Raw genomic sequence first — 18,744 nt, forward strand, 5'->3', positions numbered from 1 at the left:
GCTTTTAGGTCAGAATATAAAGAAATTACAGCTCGCTCTCGGCAGTCGCATTATCTGTGAAGTGAGATGCTATGTATCCTCCTCATGAGTCACTACAAACAGTCCTAAACGGGTACCTTTTTCCTGTTTTCAGGTCAGTAACTAAAAAAATTCAGCTCGCGCTTCGCGCTCACATTAATTTCTTTCTCATGAGTCATATATATATATATATATATATATATATATATATATATATATATATATATATATATATATATATATATATACATATATATATATATACATATATATATAGGCCTATGTGTGTATATGTGTGAGTGTGTGTGGGTGAGTTTGTTTGTTTTGTGTGGTCGAGCGCGTTTGGAACGTTGATTCATGATTTTGCCCCCCAATCTGAAAAACGGATCGACGCTCCTGCGTACACATCTTGTTCACGATCACAATCATTGCTCAGAATGTTTTTCAGGACAAAATACATGAAATTTCTTAAAAAATAAGCTCGCGCTTCGCGCTCGTACTATACGATTAGGACTAATAAGGGATAATTATTTTTATGTTTTGTGAGAATAAAGCTATAAGAAACATAGGACTACCCCTTCAAAGAAACGAATAAGAATCAACTTTGAGCGGCCGATCGGGGAAAAGATGGGGAATTTTTTCAGCCCCCACCACTATTGGCGAAAGCTGGATCCACCCCTGAAGAGCGTTTGGTAGGGGGGTGAGTCCCCGGGGATGAGCCCCATGATTACAATTAGCTTTGTTTCGATAAAGAATAAGGTATTTTATTAGGCCTATAATGATAATGTGACATTTTCCGTAGCGCGGGTTGAATTTTCGTTATAATATAGGCTACTAACGTATACGTGAAGATGGTAATTTTAACATGTTTAAGCACTTTATTGTGTAGGACAAGAATACGATAAGAAGCGAGCTGAAGTTTCTTGTTCTACAAACCTTAATTTAGGGACGACTGCATGTAGCCAGGTATTATGAGCATGTACGTCAGTAGATAACTGATAATGCAAGCGTGAAGCGCGAGTTAAAATCTTTTGATATAACTTGAAAACTAGAAATTTATAAAACAGTCTATTTTTGTGTCGAGTTGAAACTCAGTATTTACTTAAAAACATCAAAAATTACTTCTTATAAAAATGTGCTTTCAAAAGTAACAAAGTTCCTAATATTAAGCTTCTTCTTCTTCATCTTGTCTCCTCCTCCTCTGGCTCGCTTCTTCTTTCGTCTTCTCATGGGCGGCAAATCTCAGGGGGGACGCGTCCCCCCTACCATTTTGGAAAGGGGGGACATAATATCAAATGTCCCCCTACTATTTGTGGTCTTTTATTATGGAAAAAAAGACATAACTTAAAATCGAAATTATACACATGTATTCTCGAATTTTTGAAATATAGGAAAAGAAAAGGCATACCAGCCCGACTATTCTCGAACTCGCATCTAGCCCTATGCCAGCCAAAGAGTGATGACATCGATGGCCATTATCAATTTCATAACTAATAAAAATTACAAAAAAAAAATTAGTGCAAAGATGGTAGACGAGAATGTTCCATACCCAGTAAAAACATGCCTTTGTTTAAGCAATTCATTTTCCCTTTATTCAAAATTTACTTGGAATATAATAATATTTTCATTGTTCGCGTACTAAGTAAAAAAAAAGAGTTATGATTAATCCTTCACAGTGAATTCTAACTATGTTTAGTTCCCCAAAATTTGTTTTTAAATACTCTATTAACGAGACTTTTATATTCCATTTTTACACAAAATTCCTGCCGTGGGAGGGGTCATCATAGGTAGATTAAGGGGGCGAAGCGGCGGCCCATCCCCTATTGGTGGCGCAAAATAGGAAGGTAAGGAGAAAAATAAGAAGAAAGATAGGACGAGGAAGAAAATTAAATGATGGAAGGGGAGGGGAATAATTAAAAAAACTTTCAGGTCATAGTATAAAAATAAAAAAATCGTTCGCGCTTTGCATTAATACACACCCATCTCTTTATTTTAAAACGTGCTTATTTAAAAAAAAAACTTTTTAGATCGAAATATATAAAATCAAATCATTTATTTAGGTAGATATCTATCTTTTTCATAATTTGTAGGTTTAAATCTTAAAAAAAAATAGCTCGCGCTTTGCGCTCGCATTGCTTATTGAGATAAACTGCTTATTCTTTATTTCAAAAGTGCTTGAAAGATCCAGTTTTCAGATCTGAATATAAAAAAAAATCATTTCGCGCTCGCATCAGTAATATGATTGAGTCAGATACTATCCTGTTTATTGCTATAAGGTGAAAAGAACATGACTTTTTTGGTCGGAAAAAAAATCAGGATACGCATCGCGCTCACATTTAGTTAAATAGCTACCCTGTCCTTTATTTTAAAATATGCTAATAATACCAATTATTAGGCCGGAAATGACATATCTTCAGCACACATAATAAAATTCCTATCCTGTTCATGATTTGAAAAAGTGTTACGATTGTCCAGTTTTTAGGTTGGAAAATACAAACTTTCAGCTTGCGCTTCGCGCCCTCATTAATTGTTTAGATTCCTATCCTGTTCATAGTTTATTTTAAAGTACTACGAATGTCTAGTATTCAGGTTTGAAAATCAAAAACTTTCAGCTCGCACTTCGCGCTCGCATTAATTGATTAGATTCCTATCCTGTTCATATTCTTTTTAAGGTGCTATGAATGTCCAGTTTTTAGGTTGAAAAATAAAAAACTTTCAGCTCGCGCTTCGCGCTCGCATTCATTGTTTAGATTTCTATTCCGTTCATTATTAAGTGTCAAGAATGTCCAATTTTTAGGGTTGGAAAATCAAAAACTTTCAGCTCGTGCTTCACGCTCGCATTGATTGTTTAGATTCATATCCTGTTCATATTCTTTTTAAATTTTTAGGTTGAAAAATAAAATACTTTTAGATCGCGCTCGCATCTATTATTTAGTTGAATTCCTATTCTGTTCATGATTTGAAAAAGTGTTACGAATGTCCAGTTTTTAGGTAATTCCTATCCTGTTCATGATTTGAAAAAGTGTTACGAATGTCTAGTTTTTAGGTTGGAAAATAAAAAACTTTCAGCTCGCGCTTTGTGCTCGCATTAATGGTTAAGGTAGGTTCGAATCTAGATCATGATCACAAAAAATGTTCAGAATGTTCAATTTTCAGGTCACAATTTATGAAATGTTAACATATTTGGGCTCGCGCTTCGCGCTCGCATTATTTATTGAGGCTTTTCATCTTTAGTTAGGAATACCTCCCCTCTTCGAAATATGTGTATATATAACGATATTACGTTCCGCGTGTTGGACATAGAAGATATTAATGAGGCCAAGTGGTAATGTGTGTGTGTGTTTGAGTTATTAATTCTGTAGAACATAAAAACGGCAAACTCAATTGCGTCCCCCCCTACCTTCAAGGAGAGATTTTCGCCATGCGTCTTCTCATTCCTCTACTTCTTCTCCTTCTTTCTTCTTCTTCTTCTTCTCTCCTTTCAGAGAAGAGTGAATTTGAGGAATTAGAATGAAAAAAACAAACAAAAAAACTGCCTTATGGTTAAAGTGGGTGTTATCATTGGCAGAAAACAAGGTTGTCGTCTTTGTTACAGTCTTTAATTATCTCACGGCTAATGTGACGAAGCCATACGAAAGCCATTTTAATAAAAAAAATGGACAAAAAATACTTTGAAAATAAATTATGCGAATTATGTCACTAATTTTGGCATATCAATTAAAACGCTGCATTGCGATTAACTCCTGCAACACTGTATAAGACCATGGACCTATTGTACTAGGTCCGTGATAAGACGCAGTGCTTCCACTCTTCCTGGAATCCAGGAGGAAGTTTTTTTTTTTCCTATTTTTCAGGAATATTCCAGGAAGTTTTCCAGGAAGTTATCATTTTCGGGAATGATATTATTTTCTGAATGTCAAATCCTATCACAAAATTTGATCTTTTTAATTGAAATGTCAAAATTTTGCTCGCTCGCTTCCCTTGCTCGCAACTCTTTATAAACTTTGCCGTTACGTCATGTATCGCCCGGCCCCCTCAACATTTTTGGCTCAATTACGGCACTGGGTCCAATATTTCAATTGTATGTGTGTGTATAGAAGAGAATTGTAACATCTGGAAGACGGGAGAACACTCGGAAAATTCCAGGATATTTTGTAAAATTCCAAGAACTTTCAGAGTAAATTCCAGGGAGTTCCGTTTTGAAAAGTGGAAGCAATGGTAAAGACAGACGTCTGGCATTGAAACTACCATGTTGGTAATGTTATGATACCGATTTATAAACGCACTCACGACGTACATGAGTGTGAAGAATTTGCCTTTTTATGGGTAATTAAGCCCAGAAGCAAATCAAAATGACATCTTTTTTTTTGGATGGTGCCATCTTAAAGGATACTGATGGTATAATCAGGAATGAAGATCATGTCGAACTTCAGGAAGAAACCCTCTCAGACTCTGATGTCGGTGATGATGTGGAGCTACCCCAGGACAAGGGCAGGAGCCAGCGATGCCAGATCCTCAGCCACAGCCTCGGCAAGAAGCGGCTGCAGGCATTGCCACCGGTACCGGTATGAACAATTTTCCAGCCTATACTTGTCGCGATCGAGTTCCGGCCGGGGGTCTTTCGAGGGAGGGGGGTTGCGGGGTGCGGGGCACTCAAATGGTGGTACACCCAGTTGTTGTGTGTCTGGACAATACTTTGATATTCTAGGTCTTAGATCTAGATCTATCTACAGTTTAGATAGACCAAAAGCTTCGGTCTCTGTTATGTTGGTTGTTCAGCTGAACTCCGTTGGCTTCACTCACCAAATACAGAGACCGAAGTTCTAGCGCGATCTGTACAGGGGACTCAAAGGCCATATGTTTATGTGTATTAAGTTCGGATAAAACAGAGCAGTGAAGTTGCGCGACAGCCGAGGTAAGTCACTGTTTTTGTTCCTTTTAACTTGATTTTCCCCGTTTTTTGGCAATTAATGCCAAGAGGGAATATTAATTTGCATTTCGGTCGCGTTAATTTTAAAAAAATTGATTCATTAAAGACAAAAATTGAAGAGCCCCGACGGGGGGATTTTGCATTGCAAGTCCCCTAATGGTGGCTGCACGCTAGCGAGCCGTCTGTGTATGAGGAGAAATTAAAAAAAAATAAAATGTTAAAAAACTCCTCGAAACAGACGGCTGCCAGCTGTCTACAGTTTAGACAGCTGGCAGCCGTCTGTTTCGAGGAGTTTTTAATAAAAAAAAAAAATGTCTGTACACACTACACAGGCGGCTCGCGATAGTACAGTGCAGCCGCCATTTATAGGGGGTAAACAATGGCAATGCAAAATGCCCCCGGCGGGGCTCATCGATTTTTGTCCTTATTTCATAAAATATATAAAAAGAACTGGACCAAAATAAACATTATTATTCCGTTTTGGCCTAAAAAAAAGCACCAAAACGGGGGAAAAATAAGTTTAAACCTTGGACAAAAACAGTGACTTACTTTGCCATTTTGGCTGTCGCGCAACTCCCACTTCCCACTTGTTCACTGCAACCATCCTGCCTGTGGTGTGGGGAATCTACAGGTAGGACTATTGGTATGCCAATGCTGTACACAGCACACGCTTTAAAAAATCATTAAAATGTCACTTTTGTGACCAAAATTACTCATTTCCATACAGTTGCAATTAATTTTTCAGTAGTAATCAGGGAATAATTTTTGTATTCACCAGAGCGCTCGAAAACTTAAATTTTGGGCATATTTTTGTGTACGCCCTCTATTGGTGGGAAGTAATATGATAAGACAATTTTCATTTTTCAATCTCTATTTTTAATTAGGAAAAAATAATTTAAAGAATCAAATTTACTTAAGACTTAACTTAGAGCCAAGTTATATGATGAATAGCTGTAATGGAAACAGACAGTGTAAAAAAATCAAGCATTTGTCCAAAAGGAAAAGAGAAAATAAGCCAAACATTGCTACCCTTATTTTGCAACACATGGAGATGTAACTGAGAACAAGGTTCTATCATAACCTTGTTCATTGAATGAGTGCCACTCCCTGGTTTATCCAAACTTAATACATAAACGTGGCCATTGAGTCCCTGTACAGATCGAGTTAGAACTTTGGTCTCTGTAATTGGTGAGTGGAGCCAACGGTGTTCAGCGGAACAACCAATAAAACAAAGACCAAAGCTTTTGGTCTTTCTAGAGTTAGACTTAGAGAACATAGCCCTAATTACCTCAGGCGATGGTTCGTATAGGCTCCACCACTAGCACTACACTTCACTAACAACATAACCCAGCTACCCTCCGGTCCACCTATCCGAACCATCGGGGAACTGAAATTATCTCTAAAAAAAACAGTGACGAACTGGCACTTCATGGTAAAAAAGGCAACATATGACCAAAAAAAACATTGAGCGTACTCTACATTGACTAAACTTACTATCGGACACAGACTCCTTGCCCTTTCTTGTAAACGTCTCAAGATCGGTGATTTGAAGTCAACTTGCAGTACCCCGCAAATATTCACCGCTGAATCCAAAATGGCGAACGCGATTTCTTTGGGAATAGACCCGACAGCTGGCTGAAATGCCATTCATTCTTACAATATTTTGTTTATCTCTCAGCAGTTTCGTTCATTTTTTACAAGAATCGATTGGCACATACAATAATATTGTTGATTATCTTTTTTTTCACTAGATCTAGGCCTACAGCATTCAAAATCTGTAATTTTTTTATGTGGCCCTATATTAATGGGGCTGACAAATTTCATTTATTCTAATTTATTAAATAAAAAGAAAGTTAAAAGAAAATTTATGAATTTATTTAGCCCTTGGATAAGGTATGTGATAAATGACTCCTGACCATAACATTGTGCATTGGATGAGTAAAGTCAATCCAATAACACAGGAAGCCAAATTCTCAGGTACTACATCGCTGTGCGAGGTTAGTATAACCTTGTATTAGTGTGAAAAGGAAACTTCATTTTTAATCTACAGTGGGACCTAAGTTTTACATACCGGTCTAACTTTAGTCTTGAATGCACCATGAATTAAAGATAATGATTGTGAAAACACTCACCCCCCCAAGAAAAAATGCTTTGTGGTCCAGTGGTTAGACTCATAATCGCAAGGTTGTGAGTTCGAATCCCCACTCTGCCATTGTCTCCACTTAGGCCTGAGAGTAATATCTGTTGTTTATAAGGTCAGCCATAAATTATGACTAATTAACCTAGAGGTAAAATGTTTCCTAGGTAATTGGTTAAATACCTGCTTGGCGTTTACCAGCAAAATGCTGTCCTTCCAAGTTCCTACGGGAGTTACCATAAACAGAAATAGATCCACAGAAAACGTTACAAGGTAGATTGGTTTTGCTCTTTTTGTAGGTATTGAGGATGTGGAGTATTCTGTAGAAGAAGCCGTCAATGCTATGGGGTTTGGATGGTTCCAGATCAAGGTAGCCTGCATTGTTGGCTTCAACTGGGTATGTATTTATATTCAATTTTTTATCAAGTGCAGAAGAACTGGAATACTTTCATATTTGAAGATTTTTCATCTAAGTTTAAATATTCAGCGCTTTTGAAGGAGCTAATGCAGTGAAATCATTTGCATCACGGGTAGAGATAATTGAACATTTCAATTTCCTTTAAAATAAGTATTTTGTTTAGTGGTGTACATCCGAAAAGGAATGTTTTGCAAGCACAATTACTAAAGTAAAAAAACAACATGTAGATACATCTTTAACCATCAATTGTTTTTATTTATGTTTATTAAAGGCAAACTTTATTTAATTATATTTTATCACACCCAGTAGATTTGACTTTTAAAGTGAGTCTGTATTTTTCAAACCCCTTTCAGATGGCGGATGCATTTGAGATTATGCTAGTTAGTGTACTCTCAGACAAGCTCAAATGTGAATGGGACCTGCTACCTTACCAACAGGCAATAATCACAACTATCGTCTTCTCGGGATACTTCCTTGGTGCACCCCTGTGGGGGCTGATGGGTGATAAGTTTGGACGTAAAGTGGTAAGTCTTGTACTTTTGATCTTATTTAAAGAAAAATGAAATGAATGTGAATAGCATTATGTGTATTTTTAAACCTATATCATGCAGATGTTTCTTTTCTTTAATATCCAGATATTTTGTAATGGTTCAGTAATTGTGTTCCAATCTTTGATACGAGTTCAAATAACTTCATTTAGGAATCCTATCAGATGAAATATGAATTCATATAGCTGAGAATGAACTAATATTTTCAACGGGTAACTAACTGCCTTCAATGATTTATTTACACAGTAGGTGTCCTGTATAGGCCCTTGTGCTTTTAGTGGAAGTCTTATTATATAATCCTATCTTTTGAATATCAGTAATAAACAATGGTCACTGATCTTTATCAAACAATAGAAATGCTTGGAAGCAAACCGAAAGTTTTTTTATATGAATGTTTTAAGAATTAGTGGAAAATTCTTTGTTGGTATTCCAGATGGCATGTTTAAAGGGAGCTCTTGATTTTGCAACTTAGTGTATGATACAGAATCTTCTCTCCCTTGATGCTGCGTTCTCAATCTCATTGTCATATTCATGATCCAATCTTCTAATTATCTTCTCTACCAGACTCTTTTGCTCTGTTCTTTCTACATCTTCTACTTTGGATTCCTGAGTTCCTTTTCACCTAACCTCACTTGGCTGCTTATTTTAAGAGGACTTGTTGGAATGTCGTTAGGTGGTACATCTCAAGCGTAAGTACAATAACTCTTAACGTACCATTCACTGTAATCAGTGAGTGCCAATTTTTTTTCAAAGAGTCTATATTTAAATGTTTTATTTATAAAAAAAGAGAATCACTCATGAGACAATAGTGTTAAACCTCTGGACCATAAGCCGAACTGAACAATGGAATCACTCATGCATGCAATGCACTCCTCAAAATGCAATAGGCATAACAATAGCTGTATGACCATTGCACAAAATGTGTTCGTGGCACTCCAGTGGATGCACAGATATGTGTTCATGGCACGTTAAGGGATGATATAAGCCTGTGTTGTGATACTGCCATGGAATGTATATGGTCATCTATATAATAAATGTAAAATACCACTTGTTCAAGCAAATCTGGTTTGTAGTCTGTGGGTTGAAAAATATCTTTTACTCAAGTTTTCACACCCAATTTGGGTCACATGAATATGCAGATTTTTCGTCCCGCCTCTTATTTACATGTATTGAATTCACCATATGATTGATTCTTTTTCTGTAATGAATTTCTTGGGTCAATTGATTTATCAAATTTTCACATAATTGCTGTACATGTTAAAATATTATCAATAATCTCTGTTTGGGCTGCTTAATATTGCAGTTTTGGTATTAAATTTTCATGAGGGTGTAATACCAGAAATATACATAATTCTGACTTTATAATAAGGTGAATATTTTCTTCAAAATATTCAGGGAAAGGGCCAAGGCCAACATTAAAGTGAACTTTTTGATTCACGGCACTGTATCCTACACTAGGTAGGAGACATTATATTGATTTAAACACAGAGTGAGCTTAATTCTTATATTACGACAAAGTTCTGTAGGTCAGTAAGAATTTATTTTTAGCTCATCCGGCCCGAAGGGCCAGATGAGCTTATGCCGTGGCGTCCGTCGTCTGGTGTCTGTTGTCTGTCGTCCGTCCACAATTTCAAAATGCTTCTTCTTCGCCATTTCAATTCTGTTTGCTTTATATGATAGCACTAGGTGGGGGATTCAAAAATTGTACACAGAATTTTGAAACTCATTAAATATGCTAATTTATGCGAATTTTCAGATATTCAGATATTCAGATATTCAAAATTTATTGTCATGCTCAAAATAAAATTACATTGGCACAAAAATCATATTCCGGCTGTTGGTATACAAAGAACAATATATAACATATAATAAATAATTACAAAAATAATGGCATTGAATAATATACAAAGCAAAAATTACACCAAGACCTAATACTAACCCAGAACAATATGATACCCTGCAAGGGCAGCTGCACTAAAAACTTTACCTGGTGCCGAGGGGGGAAATGCCTCAAGCACGGTGCCAGTCCAACACATCCATGGGCCCCGGTTCGACATTTCAAAATTCACAAAAAATGCTTCTTTATTTATTGACCAATTTTGAATTTTTTGCTTCCATCTGGTACAGCTTTATGAGGTTCACCAAACTTCTACACAGAATTTTGAAATTTTGGCTAGAACAATTTTTATGCTAATTTATGCAAAATTGATTTATGCATATTTTTAAAAATTCACATGAAATGCTTCTTTATTTGTTGACCGATTTTGATTTTTTCTTCCATCTGGTAGAGCTTCATGAGGTTCACCAAACTTGTACACAGAATTTTTTAATTTGGAGTAGAAAATTATTTATGCTAATTTGTGCAAAATTCATAAATCATAGAAAATGCATCTTCTTTATTTGTTGACTGAATTTCAAAATGCTTCTTCTTCGTCATTTCAAGTCTGATTTCAATTCTGTTTGCTTTATATGATAGCATTAGGTGGGGGATTCAAAACTTCTACACAGAATTTGAAACTCATTGAATATGCTAATTTATGCGTATTTTAAAAAATTCACATATAATGCTTCTTTTTTAATTGTTGACCGATTTTAATTTTTTTTCTTCGATCTGTTAGAACTTAATGAGGTTCACCAAACTTTTACACAGAATTTTGAAATTTTCAGTAGAAAATTATTTATGCTAATTTAGGCAAAATATATTCATGAATCACAGAAAATGTCTCTTCTTCTTTATTTGTTGACCAATTTTGATTTTTTTTCTTCCATCTGGTAGAGCTGCATGAGGTTCACCAAACTTGTACACAAAATTTTGAAATTTTGTCTAGAAAATTATTAATGCTAGTTTATTCATAAATCACAAAAAAACATTTTTTTTTCTTCTTCATTTATTGATTAATTTCAATTTTGTTTGCTTTATGTGATAGCTCGAGGTGGAGATACAAAATTTCAACACAGAATTTTGAAACTCATTAAATATGCTAATTTATTCATATATTTTCAAAACTCACAAAAAATACTTATTTATTTGTTGATTGATTTTGATTATTTTTGTTCCATCTGAGAGCTACATGAGGTTCACCAAGGTTCTTCACAGAGTTTAGAAATTTTGACTAGAAAATTATTTATGCTTAATTTATATGAAATTTATTCATAGATCACAAAAAATGCTTCTTCATCAATTTCAATTCTATATCCTCAATTTATGTCACCAATGTAATTCACTACAGTGTCAACTGGGCTGAAATTAAAATTGTTTTAAATTTTGTTGCGAGATGCCGGATGAGCTCCACATCATTGATGTGCTAGTTGTATAATGTAACCCTGGAAACGTATCTTTTGGGGACCTAATGTCCTGAGATTGGACCTAGTCTGCTGTGCAAACCCTTCACTTGAGTTAAGAGTCTGAATGTGCAGCCATGTGCACTAATGCCCTGAATTGAAACAGAAAGTTTTTTGTGTGCTAGTCTTTGCATGGAGGCCCAATTGTTGATCAAAATTGCAATCAGGGTCTGTGCCTGCAGACTAGATTGGACCTAGGGCAAAGTATGTTTTTCTTGATTATTACTGTAGTTTTGGGTTTTATGGCACAGTCAAATTTCTCTTACGGGAGCCGTACGTCCAGTAAAAACAGCCTTTTTAACATTTTTGGTACCAGGTACGTTGTAGGTGGTTTGAATAAAAAAATTTTCGACTTGCCTTACGGCTGCTATAGAGCAAATGTGACTGAGGTATTACTAAGAATACCTTATTGCTTCATAAGGTGAAACATCTGTGAATCTTTTCTTGCCATTACAGTGTGGTTATCTTGGCCGAGTTCCTCCCATCGAAGAGCAGAGGATCATGTCTTGTATTTATTGAAGTGAGAAGGAAATATTTATTTACATTCAGTACAATTTCATTTTTGTCTCGCCCACCAGAGGTGAAAGCGAGACTTAGGGATCCAAATGTCGTCCGTCCGTCACAAACCTTATGACACATAACTCCACAACCGTAAGTCACTTTTCAACTAAACTTGGATGGTAGATGGACTTGGGGGACCTGCATGTTATGCTGCAGTCAGAGGTCACATGGTAAGGTAAAAGGTCATTTTCAGGTCAACGTTAAAGTTTATATGTAAGACTCTCTTATGACACCTAACTCAACAACCGTAAGTCACTTTTCAACCAAACCTGGATGGTAGATGGACTTGGGGGACCTGCATGATATGCTGCAGTCGGAGGTCACATGGTAAGGTCAAAGGTCATTTTCAGGTCAACGTTAAAGATTACATACAAGACTCTCTTATGGCACCTAACTCTGCAACCGTAGGTCACTTTCCAACCAAACTTGGATGGTAGATGTACTTAGGGGACCTGCATGTTATTGTGTTGGGAGGTCACATGGTATGGTCAAAGTTCATTTTGAGGTCAACATTAAAGTTTAAGCGCAAGACTCTTATGACAAGTGTTATTCCATCCCAGTCATTTCATAATGAAGTTTTGATAAATTCTGTTGCGTGCCCTCGCAAATCCCATGCATGACATTTCTTTGAAAAAAAAAAGGAATAAACAACAGTGAGGTTTACATGCATTGAATTGAGCAATTCATCCTAATCTGTTTTCTCTCCAGTCATGAGAAATTGATTGCTACTAAAAAAAAAACAGGAAAAAGGGGTTAGGGTTAGTAACCCTATGGATTAACAATTAACCCTAAGAAGACTGGGGGGGCTGATTCAGCCCCCCCCTCGACATTTTTCGTGATTAATCCGCAGCGCGAATTTTTTTGACCGCGTCATTCGCTGACTTTTTACTTTCAAGTCTCGCGCAACTTTTGAGACCAAAATTGTGACCCCGGGTACGCGGTTCTGAAATTACGCAACATTTTGTAAGTGCATGCAGACCCAAAATTGCTCAAAAACGTGAATTTGTGTACAAATCCAATGCAAATAGTGTTTTTAGTCATAATTCATAAAATGTATCATATTTTTCCTTTTACTGCTTAAAATCAATCAATTTCATCTTGTTTATGGTCAAAATAAAGTCTCTGACAATTTCCATTGAAAAAACAATAAAAAACGAAAAGTCGAAAAACTAAGAAATACATAAGAAATTTAGAAAACAATAAAATACATAAAGAAATGAATGTGATGTTGACATTTTGTTTGAATAAATTTAATCAGATGCCTATAAAGAGTATGTGAAACAAAAATTAGCATTTTAGGGCATTATTTTGTTAATTAGAGCAAACTTATGATTTTACGCATAAATTAACATAATTTATGAGCAATGAGATTTTTCGCAGAATTTGATATTATAGTTTTGTAGATGATGCCATGGGTAACGTGCGTGTCAATTTTCGTCGCGATCGCGCGATCGACGGCCGAGATCATAAGGGGGGCTGAATCAGCCCCCCCCCCCCCGTCTTCTTAGGCGTCGAAATAGCCCAGTCTATTTAGGGTTAAGTCATACGTTGATGGGTATAGCAAAATTGATTGATTTCATCTGTATTTTACTGTTAAAATATCCTTATGAGATTTGTATGCTGATTCCATCCAATTGGTTGCAATTCAGACTCATGTAAAAATGTGTCAATTATCCAACCCATGACAGATATCCACATAGGCAATTCATGGTTTTGAAGGAGTAAATGAAATCACAAGGGTTCAAGTGAAATACAATTATACCAGTCAGTAATTTACGAATTACTTTGTGATAGAAAAGGATTATGTGCCAAAGTTTTAAATCTTGGAAAGACTAGGTCTATGATTTTAGTTTGGTTTTTATTCCTTGTTCATGAAATCCTAAATCCACATGTCCAACAAAAAATGAGTGTCCTGAAATGCAACAATGATTAACTGGAGAATAATCATCTTTATTGCTAATTTCACATACCCCATGTCTGTTGCAGGCTTTCTGGGTAATAGGTGTTCTTCTCGAGATCTCATTAGCTCTTCTCGTCATACCCACGTTAGGTTGGCGATATCTCCTTGTCTTTTCATCAGTTCCTCTTCTCATCTTTGTATATCTTGCCAAGGTAAGTAATTTTAGAATAAATCAGTAGAGTGAATTCCAATGAATGAAATTTTTTTAGAAATAAACTGAAAGTAAAATCCAAGAGGTTGCATTGCTCACTAATTTCAATTGAAAATAGTTAAAACAAAATGATACTGATGCTAAGGTTACTTTTGACTGCAGACACCATACATTAGTAGTAAACATGATGTATTTTTTGACATTTTTTTTACACCATGGATGGTTATGGTCTATAAAAAAGTGTTTACGTTAGTTATGTGGATCATTCATTTTTTATGAATCCTAGGGTGTAGTATGTATAAATGCCCTTCTATCTCCAACAAGCTATTTACAAATCAAATAGTTTTTCATTGTCTTTAATTCTTTGATCAGTTTCTACCAGAGAGTGCGCTCTATCAGCAAGCATCAGGAAATTGGAGTGGTGCCATGGCATCTCTAGAAGAAATCTCTCGCATAAATAAGAAGCCACTACCACCAGGAAAGCTTAGGAAAAAGGCTGAACTTGTAAGTTTTTTATTTTCTCATTGCCTGTTGTCTTTTGAAAGTGTTGCCAGTCCCTGATTCATTATTAGGGCTATTCCACGGTTACCCACGTTACATTTGGAGACACCTTGACTCCTACTTGGAGCTGTAACTCCATTATTATTGATAGGAACTAAACATCTCTTTATCACAACAAAGTACGCAGTCTGACTATCCTTTGTATAAAAAAAAATTTGGGAAATTTTATTATGCTCCTGGCAAATCTTTGAAATGTGTCGGTTACTCACGTTGCATGATTTGGACATGCATAAAATGAAAAGTCGACATAAGTGAAAAGTGTCCTCATACAAGGCTTTCATGAATGTTGATTATATCCATTTCAAAGAAGTATATTAGGGAGACAAACTTTGTATATAATTCAAAAAATAAAGAACACATGGTTTTTACTAGGGGTGCAGATAAAGTGGTTACTCACGTTACGGTTACTCACGTTACATTTTGTCCATGTATGGTTAACAACATAAATGTCACTAAAAATTCAATAATGTGTGTAAGATTCATGTTTCTGTAATAATATGAGTAGGATTTCAGACACCAGTTTATGTTTAAAGGTAACATTCTGAATAAGTTTTCTCCTCTCTTTTACTTTATATTGGTCAGTATATTGGTAATGTATTCACTATTACTGTACGAGATCTGGCTTGGGCTGTGTAAATCACAAAATGTAAAACAAATGCATTCCATTTCTTGCCTCAAGCCCTCAACATCAATTAAAGAACCAGCAATAAGTATAAGTAAGGCAAACACAATTAAAATGTACAGTTCAGATGGGCTATACAGTACAACGACACATTGAGAAACTGATCAACCAATCACACCATCATATCAGGATTAGATAAGGAGCAGATTCTTTGGATAAGCCAAAGGGTACCAGAATTTCTTGAATGGAATTTAGCAATAAAGCAGGCTGTAGGCAAAGATAAAAGGATATGGATGGAATGGAGTTTTGCTAGAGGGGTAAATAAACACAGAGACAAAAGAATGTAGTCACATCCATTGATTTGGAGATGCCCCTTTCTCCTACCATGGACCTAGTAGGTCCATGGTCCTACCTACCTCTATACTCGGCATATCCTGCCCTTTATCTCTTTCACCGTCTTTGAAACTGATCCTGACCATGGCCTGCCTTCTTTACCTCCCTGCTTTTTTATGGCACACCTGGGGGGGGGGGGGCACTTCCATTGACGAGTGGATACCATGCGCGACCATGGGGTCTCGGAAAGCGCCCTAAACACGTATTTTCTATATTCTGAAATGCACCCCCTTAACAAGTATTAGCGTGTGAAACCCTACCCTTGACAAGTATTGGAAACAAAACGATACTCTTGGCAAGTATTTCCTGAATTGAACCCCTAAACAAGTACAGCGATATTTTGATAATTGTGTCACGGACGTCGGTTTTACCTTAACCTACACCATTGGATTTAGTATGGCCCGACTGTCCCACACCTTGTGCAAATCGTACTCTAAACATGTAATGTTGGGGCAAAAGGTACATCCTTAATAAAACATTTTAGTCTTTTTTATACCCTCGCAAATTTGACCTTAAACACGTAGCTTTCCTAGCGAAATAGATACCCTTTTTTCATTATTTTAGTGTTTTTGACAACCTTATTACTTTACGTATGTAACGTGCCCTATCTTGAAAAAGACCTCCTTTTTGCGTGTTTTTTTGGTCGCGCATGGTATCCACTCGTCAATGTAATTGGCCCCCCCCCCCCCCCCCCGGAATGCACAGTGGTATACTTGTAATCCACTTTAAGGGCATTCAATATATTGTTCGAACACTCTTTAAAGTTTGGTTTATCTAAACTTTGAGTCTTTCTAATGCCCTCTCGCATTGTGAATACTTCTATTCAATTTTTTGTGTAATTGTATGATCACTGATATTTTGATGAAAAAAAGAGTCACATCAAAGAGGTGTAACCTCATTTTGCTTTTAATTAACCAAAAATAACTTCACAACTCACCATGAGACTGAAAACTTGACATCTCACAGAAAATGTTACCTAACTTCATAATTTTTACTGGTTACTCATGTTACATGATGGTTACTCACGTTACACAGTTACTCACGTTACAGTTTTTCTTAATCATTTTTATAAAAAAAAATAAATTTATTTTTATTTTGATGGTCATCACCATGTCACAGATTGTTTGAAGGAAGAGAATTTAAAATCCCACCAATTAACTGTGAATAATTTTTCTCTCGGAAAACAAAGTCAGCTTTTTTGGTTACTCACGTTACATCACCTGAGCGGGTTACAATTTTAATTTTTTAATGAGTACTACAAATTTACTTGAAAAGTTGTGTATTTTAAGTAATTTGACTCATCTAAACTTCAGAAATATATAAAGTGGTATGATGTTGCAATATAAAAATGGTAATAAGGCATATTTTTTTCCACTATTTTTCTTGTATTTTGGTACAGAATGGAAGACATAATTTTCAACCATTTTTTTCCAAAGCATACACATGAAAATAAACTTTTTATTTTTTCCATAACCATGGTGTGTTTTACTTCAGCAAGAAATTTACCCCCATTGTGCTGCACTCAATCAGGGTGAGGTGAATGGGTACCTGGTAGGAAGAAATTCCTTGAATGATTGAGCGCCTATATGGCGGCTCAGCTACAGCTGGGGTAATAATATTATGATACCAAATGTAAAGCGCAATAGAGTATATCAATACAGTAGCTGCGCTATGTAAATGGTCCATATTATTATCATCAAAGAAATAAAAGTATCCCTCAAACTTGAGTCGCAGAATTTTCTTAAAGGAGAATCCAGCCTTGGCCATAAAATGTTGTGTTGGGAAGGAGAAAAATAAATTAAACAGAATTGTGAAAGTTTGAAAGAAATCGGACCACCAATAAGAAAGTTATAGCTGCTTTAAAATTGAGATCACTAATACTATGTAGATTTCAAATTGGCAACTGGGTAAGTAAATTATGACAAGGGGCAAGGACAACTTTTTCATAGGCCATGTTCTTTATTATCAGGGATTTGTGGTTTTCTCCTAAGTACCTATTCCCCTGGGGTAGTAATCTAAATATAACCCAGGTAGTATATTGTTTTATGTCCTCATGAAAGAAAAATATAATTTGAAATAAAACTTTTGGGAAAAATGACATTTTAGCCATAATATGTATTGGAGTACATGGAAGAGTAGTCATTGCCTTTAATACATCACTATGACATCCCATATGCGACCAATTTGAAGTCTCCATGGGTATAGTGATTACCAATATTTAGAACTTTTAAAAATTCATAACTTTCTTGTTGTTTGTCCAATATTGTTCAAACGTTCAACTTATCTGATTTTTCTTTTCCTTATAAAAACAAGTTTTATTTGGGTTGGATTCCACTTTAAGGGTTAATGTATAGCCCCTCTTACAATGATATATTTTTTTCAAGCAGTTTTATACATTAAATACATTTAACCCTATCTTTTCCGGGGAAATTGGGAGTTCATATGGCATGGGGGGCCTTTCAGGCCCCCTTGAGATCTCGGCCGTTGACCTTGCGATCGCGCCAAAAATTGGCACGCAGGTTGTCTTGAACATAATCTACAAAATTGTATAGTAATTTATTTCATGCAAATTGCTATTTAGTGATTATGCTAATTCATGCGTAATTAGTATGCATAATCATACTTTTTCCTCTAAATACCTAAATAAAGCTCCAAATGTTATAATTTTTGGTATAGAAACTCTTTGTGGTGTTCTTATTAAGTGTACATGGAAAATATTGCGATATCATATCAATTTCTTATGTATTATATTGTTTTTTTCAATTTCTTATGTATTTCTCCGATTTTGGACCTGTTTTGTTTTTCATTGTTTTTTCTATAAAATTTGTTGGGGGCTCTTTTGAGACCATAAACAGCATAAAACAAATCCACTTAGACCAGCAGAACTAAAAATAATCATACATTTATAATTCTTGGTTGAAAACACAATTTGCATTGACTTTGTACACGAAATCACGTTTTTGAGCAATTTTTGGTATGACATGCACTTACAAAATGTTGTGTAATTTTGGAACTGCATACGAGGGTGTCACAGAAATGGTCTCAAAAGTTGCGCAAGAATTGAAAGTAAAAAGGAGGCCCCCCCAGGCCTAGATAGGGATAA

At 35.8% G+C, this 18,744-nt stretch overlaps 1 protein-coding gene across 1 annotated transcript in view; it reads left to right on the forward strand.

Moving 5' to 3' along the window:
• The first annotated feature begins 4,111 nt into the window (after positions 1–4,111).
• The window catches only part of LOC129254764 (synaptic vesicle 2-related protein-like), a 33,051-nt gene continuing 18,418 nt past the window's right edge, over positions 4,112–18,744 (forward strand). Inside the window, exons 1-7 of the mRNA XM_054893281.2 lie at positions 4,112–4,583; positions 7,385–7,482; positions 7,857–8,027; positions 8,616–8,740; positions 11,850–11,913; positions 13,941–14,066; positions 14,438–14,569. Coding sequence (XP_054749256.2) covers positions 4,523–4,583; positions 7,385–7,482; positions 7,857–8,027; positions 8,616–8,740; positions 11,850–11,913; positions 13,941–14,066; positions 14,438–14,569 — 777 coding nt within the window. The 5' untranslated portion in view covers positions 4,112–4,522. The remainder of the gene's footprint in view (positions 4,584–7,384; positions 7,483–7,856; positions 8,028–8,615; positions 8,741–11,849; positions 11,914–13,940; positions 14,067–14,437; positions 14,570–18,744) is intronic.

This window comes from Lytechinus pictus, chromosome 2, assembly GCF_037042905.1.
Source record: "Lytechinus pictus isolate F3 Inbred chromosome 2, Lp3.0, whole genome shotgun sequence".
NCBI classification, from domain to species: Eukaryota; Metazoa; Echinodermata; class Echinoidea; order Temnopleuroida; family Toxopneustidae; genus Lytechinus; species Lytechinus pictus.